Source organism: Tenrec ecaudatus, chromosome 2 (genome assembly GCF_050624435.1).
Source record: "Tenrec ecaudatus isolate mTenEca1 chromosome 2, mTenEca1.hap1, whole genome shotgun sequence".
Classification (NCBI taxonomy): Eukaryota; Metazoa; Chordata; class Mammalia; order Afrosoricida; family Tenrecidae; genus Tenrec; species Tenrec ecaudatus.
In genome coordinates, this window is record NC_134531.1 from 143,743,438 (window position 1) to 143,749,437 (window position 6,000).

The window sequence follows — 6,000 nt, forward strand, 5'->3', positions numbered from 1 at the left end:
TCCTAAAAACCCAAATCTGGGTGTAGGGAAATCAAAATGTCTCTTGCACTGCCTGTTTTCGCAGTTGGAAACCTTGCTATGCCAAAAAAAAGTAATTCCAAAATGGAAAATTTGGTTTCAATTATCAGGGTTGAAATACACATTCGCTTCAGGGAGCAGTGGTGCCCAAAAATCTCTACAAAAGTCTATCGAGGACTTGAGGTGGCGCGAGGCGGACACACAGCCTGGTAGTGGGAACGGAGTCTCTGCTGCTCTTGCTTGGGTGTTCCCAGCATTCACCTGGCACTGCGAAACGCAGCGTTAGAAAGCAGTGACATCAGAAGGCAAGGCTTGGGTCTTCTTGAAAACTGTTGTCTACCTGTTCCTGGAGCAAGGGTCAAAAGATAAGCTCTTGTTCTCACCAAGCACAGACCTGTCACTTCCACTTGCTCTTCCAGCAGCCTCTCATACAAACAGCGGCAGCAACCCTGTGCTTCTAAACCTAACTCGCTGCCATCGAGTCGATGCTGACTCATAGGGACACCCTGTGGTTTTGCAAGACTGTCACTGTTTAGCAGAGTAGAAAGTCCAGTCTGTCTCCCTTAGACGTGCTGTTGGTTTTAAACTATCAACCATGAGGATCACAGCCCAACACATAACCACTATACCACCCTGTGCTTCTAGTGGTGGCGGTGGGATCTACAGTATCAAGAAAAAATGGACAAATTCTTCCTTTTATAATTCTTCTAAAATTGTGCATCTTTGCAACCTTTGCAGATCTGCCACAAGCTGGACCTGCGAATTTATTTAAATCCATCCAAAACTGAAATAGCATTCCAATAGCATCTGTTCTACACACACACACACACACACACACACACACATATTCACAACTGTATGAGCTAAGAGCCTGAGAGCCTTACAGGACAGAAGACAAACTCACCTTCCTCTAGCTCAGCGGTTCTCAACCGTCCTAATGTCGAGACCCTTTCATACAGTTCCTCATGTTGTGGTGACCCCCCCCAACCATAACATTATTTTCATTGCTACTTCATAATTATCATTTTGCTACTGTTATGAATCGTCACATAAATATCTGATATGCAGGACGTATTTTCATTGTTACTAATTGAACATTATTAAAGCATAGTGATTAATCACAAAACAATACGTAATTATGTACTGTGAAATATTTATGTGTTTTCCGATGGTTTAGGTGACCCCTGTGAAAGGGTCATTCGACCCCCCAAGGCGGTTGCGACCCACAGGTTGAGAACCGCTGCTCTAGCTAATAAGCCTAGTGATCCTCCCAGAGAGGGAGCTAGAGACTGAGCATCAGGAGGTCTAGCAGAGCGCTGGGGACATAGGAGGTTGCAAGAGCGAGTGCAAACTCACAAGTTCTTCTTAAGATTTGTGCCTGAAAGATGATAGCCAGCTCATGGTTCCAGACCACAAAAGCATGCTTCGGCGTCTATTTCATATTTCCAGATGTAGATGCATCCATGTGGAGTAAAGCAGACCTTGGGGAAAGGTAGGAGGAGAGGTGCTCAACGCTGTGTGGTCTCTTACTGTGAGGAGGGAGCGTAGGGAAGCAGCATGAGAGCCTGGTAAACTCTCCCTGACGTGGCATAGTGGTTCCATGTTGGGCTGCAGTCCACATGGCCGGCAGTTTGAAACCACCAGCTACTTTTGGGGGAAAGGATGGGACTTTCTACTCCCATAAACAGCAGTCTCGAGACCCACAGAGGGGTCACTATGAGTCAGCATTGACTCGATGGCAGTGAACATTCTGTGTTTTGCAATTTTCCCTTGGAAATGGTCCCTCATAATCTGCTTGGGGCGATGTTGTTGCCGTTTGGTGCCCGACGAGCCCACTTCAATTCATAGCAACTCTACACAAAACTGAAAGAAACGCTGCCCGGTCCTGCACCATCCTTACAACTGTTATGTTCGATATAGCACCAATGAAACACACAACACGCCTCCAGTTCTTTAGTGCTTCCTCCCCCACAGGCTCACTATCATGACCCGAGTCCTGCCTTTCAGTTCTGGCTAGATCAGAGCATGTACACTGGTACCGATAACAGCTCTGGACACATGGAATCCAGGTCAGGTACATGGTTGTGTTCGAGCCCATTGTTGCATGAGGTGATTGATACGTACAGGAAAATCATTTGATCAATAACCCATCAGAGGAGCACAGGACAGGCAAAACAAAAGACAGGACAGCAGACAAAAGGCTGAACCCACTGTCATCAAGTCTCTTCCGACTCAGAGTGATCCTGTATGGCGCTTCTGGACCGCACATCTCTGACAGCAGAGCGCCTCATCTTTCCCCCACGGAGCAGCTGATGGCTCCGCACCACTGACTTGGTGGTTAGCAGGCCACGCTTAACTCTCAGTGCCACCAGGGCCCTAGCTCTCATTTCCTGAGGGCTGAACTCCATGCCAGAAAAACCTTACTAGGTGTTCTGCACATATTTTCTCCCTCCATCTTCACAACACTACAAGGTATCAGTGTTTATCAGTCCCTAACACCAAAGAGAGAAAACTTGGTTCAGCAAAACAGTGACACACTCAAGGTCATACAGCTTATAAAGTCCTTTCGCTGCCAGGGCTATGCTACTCCAAAGACTGTGCCCTTAACTAATGACCTTTCAAGGCACAAGTTATTTTCATATCCTCACGGCAGAAAACAAAAATTGCTCATTAGAAATCTCGACTAAAAATTTGTAAGACTTAAAAAGCAGCCCCAATTAAGCCTTTGTCGGTTAAGTACAGCACAGGTACTGATTCGGGATCCTTTGCAGGTTAAGTACAGCACAGGTACTGGTTCAGGATTCCTTCAGGCTCTGGAGGTTGGCCATGCGAGCCTGGGCCAGTAGATTTAGCTTCTCTGGCCCTGGGTTTCCCAGGGAACCTGCAAGACGTCTTCCCCTTAGGCCCTGCCTTAAAGCATTCCGTGGGGTCAATTGCCCGTACTGAGATAGTAAGGTTGATAACCAAGGATGAACTTGTTTACCAAAGTGTTCAACCTCCTTGCCAGCTTTCTTTGTAATTACCAGAGCTACCCGCAGAAGTTGTCAGTTAATCAGCAAATCCTTCTCCCGCACCTGCTCTCTGGGGGACCCCACATGGTCAGTGAGGCGTTTTCCAAGATAGGTCTAAGGCACCATCTTTGCCCTTGAGGGCCTGTCTCCAAGCTTGGAAGATAGGTGAGACTAAAGCACAGAAAGCCTTGGCGGGCTGAATATTCAGCACCCAGCTATGGGACACAAACTACAGAGCCTGGAACTGGGAGGAACATCAGCTGCGACTAGAAACCGGGGTTTCCAAGACCAAGACAAAGTGGCATTTCAAGACAGCCTTGACGATGGCCAGCTTTTAGAGAAGAAGAAGGGAATGCCATTCCGGGCGGGGGAACTCTGAGAGCTCAGGTCCCGAGGCTGAACAGAGTAGAGTGCACTAGGCAAGCTGCTACTGGAACTGAGGGGGTGTGGGTGAGCAGTGGGAACAGAGGCCAGAGCCAGATTTCAGAAGACTTAAATGCCTGGCACCAGAAGCCAGTCTTGGAGTGGGAACAAAAGACAGTGAGCTGGGCGACCTGGTGAACACTGGAATCTGCTCCGTTTGAATTTCCTGTCCTGCCTCTGCCTCCAGCAGAGGCCCTTGGCACCTGAGGGAGGGCTGACCACCAAAGAGTACGTGCAACCAGGTGTGTTCTAAAGCCATCCCAGCTGAGAGGCACCACGATGCCAAAGGGCAGCGTTCTCGCATTCCATCCCTGAACACAGAAATGCTGTGCCCAAAATATGTTTGAGAAGCAATACTTAAAGTTACATTAGATCAGCTGCTGCCAAGCCCACCAGGACCTTTCTGCTCCCATACTTCATGATTAAAGCAAACAGGCCTGGCCAGGACCCTCTAAATCTCTATCACATCTCCATCACATCCCCACCACTGCCACCACCATCACCACCACCACCCTTCTGTCAGCTCCCAGACCAACAGAAGAAGGTGGGGTGCCAGGAACCAGGCCTTCGGTGAACGGGCTGCTTGGCCTGCCACACAGCTCAGCATTACCTGCTGGTGACAGAGAGTGCCAGAGATAGGCACACCCACAGCACACTCCATGTGCCAGGCTCAGCCTGAAAGTCCCATCCACACATACAATCCCCGGGACCTCCTCAGGCCTGAGGACAAGAGGTGACACCAGCAATCGTGCCCGCTGTCATAAGGTCAGGAGAGGCTTAATGATCTCTCTCCCCTGAGATGCAGGAGTCAGGGCAACGGGAAAGTGTTTACTGAGGTACTCTCCTGACAGCGCTGCCTGGCTTGAACCCATTACCATTTAACCGCCCAGCTACGCTGCGGCTAACAAGCATCCCGCACGCACGCACTGCCCTGGCCGACCTCTCCCTGCAGCCCTCTCTGCTCCTGGAAGACGTACACCGACCCGGGCTGCCAACCAGCCGCAGCCCCACCTCATGAAGAGGCTGGCACTGACCTTTCAGCTCATGGACCAGGACAGCGGACCCATCTCCACCCCGCATTGATCACCTTTTCACAATGCAAAGAAAGAAATCATAACCTGAATCACTTGAAAGTGTATATGACAGTGCTTGCCAGGAAACATACCCTTGCTATTTAGACTCGATGGCAGGGAATTTGGTTTGGGGGGGGGGGGGCGAGGGGGGTTGGTTGGTTGCTCCCGCTCAGGAGAACTTTAAATCCCTTCAGAAGGTCTCTGTTTTAGAAGAAGCCCCTGGTGGGTGCAGGGTGCCTCTAGAACCTCCGCCTTCCCCGGCCATTCATAAACTTCTGCATTCCACTGAAACCCGATTCGGAGCTCGCCCTCGGCCCTACCTGCGTGCGTGTCCACGCGCACACTTCTAGGAAAGGCACGGCGGGGCTCGCCGAGGGCTGCAGCATGGCAGCGCGGGCGGTGCAGGCGCGCGGCCACGCCGGCCCTGCGGACATCCGAAACCTCCCCGCCGCAGAAAAGCCAGCCCGGGGCCGGAGCCCGGCCGGGAACCGCCTCCCCGAGCAAGGGAGCCGGGATGCCGCCGCGAGTCCCCGCCAGCCAGGAAGTCCCTTCCCGCGGGGCTCGGCGCCCCGGCCAGCCCGGTCGCGGCGCGGCGGAAGCCTGCTCTGGGCAGAGCCGGGGCGCTGGCAGGGGCTCCCGCCCTGGCCGGCCGCCCCGCGAGCACGCGTTGACACGCACGCGGCCACACACCCCTACCTTTCACCGTCCATTGTGCGAGGCCCGGCCGGGGTGGCAGCCGCGGCCCGCCGCCTGCGCCCGGGGGTCCCGGCCCCGCTCCCCGTCCTCTGCGTCGCCCGGCCCTCCGGCGGGGGATCGGGTCAGCAGCAGTGATTCAGCATGGCTGCGGGGAAGCCGCTCCCTCTCGGTCCTCCGCCCTCGGACCGGCTGGCGCGGCAGCTTCTGCTACGGCGGCGGCGGCGGGCGTCTTACCCAGAGCTCCCTGCAGCCCTTTCAGCCGCTAAAAGCAGCAGCCCACTGGCTCCCCTCCCCCGCACGCTGCCTGCTCCTCCGTCTCCTAGGAACCGCCGCTCTGCCGGCTGCCTCCGCATCTGCCCGGGCATCCCCACCCCAGCCAGCTGACCCGCCCGGCCGCTGCCCACCTCCCCCGCCGAGCGGCGCCGCCCGATCGCGGCCAGGAGGCGGCCCCTCGGGGGCGGCGGGCAGCCGAGTGGCTGCACCTGGGCGCATTCACGCGAGGGTCACGGGTCATGCCCCGGGGCCGCCTCCCCGAAATCTACGGGAGCTCTGCGAGTCGCCCACAGGGAGGGAGGGAGGGAGGGAGGGAAGCTGGAGGGAAGAGCCTGCTGGGACCGAGAACACGGGGGGTGGGGGGGGGGGCATTAGACGTGGATAGAAATGGGTGAAACGGACCCCCACCGTTTGGGACCACGATCGACCCAGGACCGGCGCGGTAGAGCCATCGCAGTGGATGCTGCGCGCACGTATTTCCTTGCCTGGGCCGCCGCTCGGAAGCC

The 6,000-nt window shown here is 54.6% G+C and overlaps 1 protein-coding gene across 1 annotated transcript in view; it reads right to left on the reverse strand.

Moving 5' to 3' along the window:
* Nucleotides 1-5,554, reverse strand: part of KLHL3 (kelch like family member 3) — a 137,373-nt gene extending 131,819 nt beyond the window's left edge. Inside the window, exon 1 of the mRNA XM_075541593.1 lies at nt 5,222-5,554. Within this exon, the coding sequence (XP_075397708.1) occupies nt 5,222-5,235 (14 nt within the window). The 5' untranslated portion in view covers nt 5,236-5,554. The remainder of the gene's footprint in view (nt 1-5,221) is intronic.
* Between the last annotated feature and the right edge of the window lie 446 nt (nt 5,555-6,000).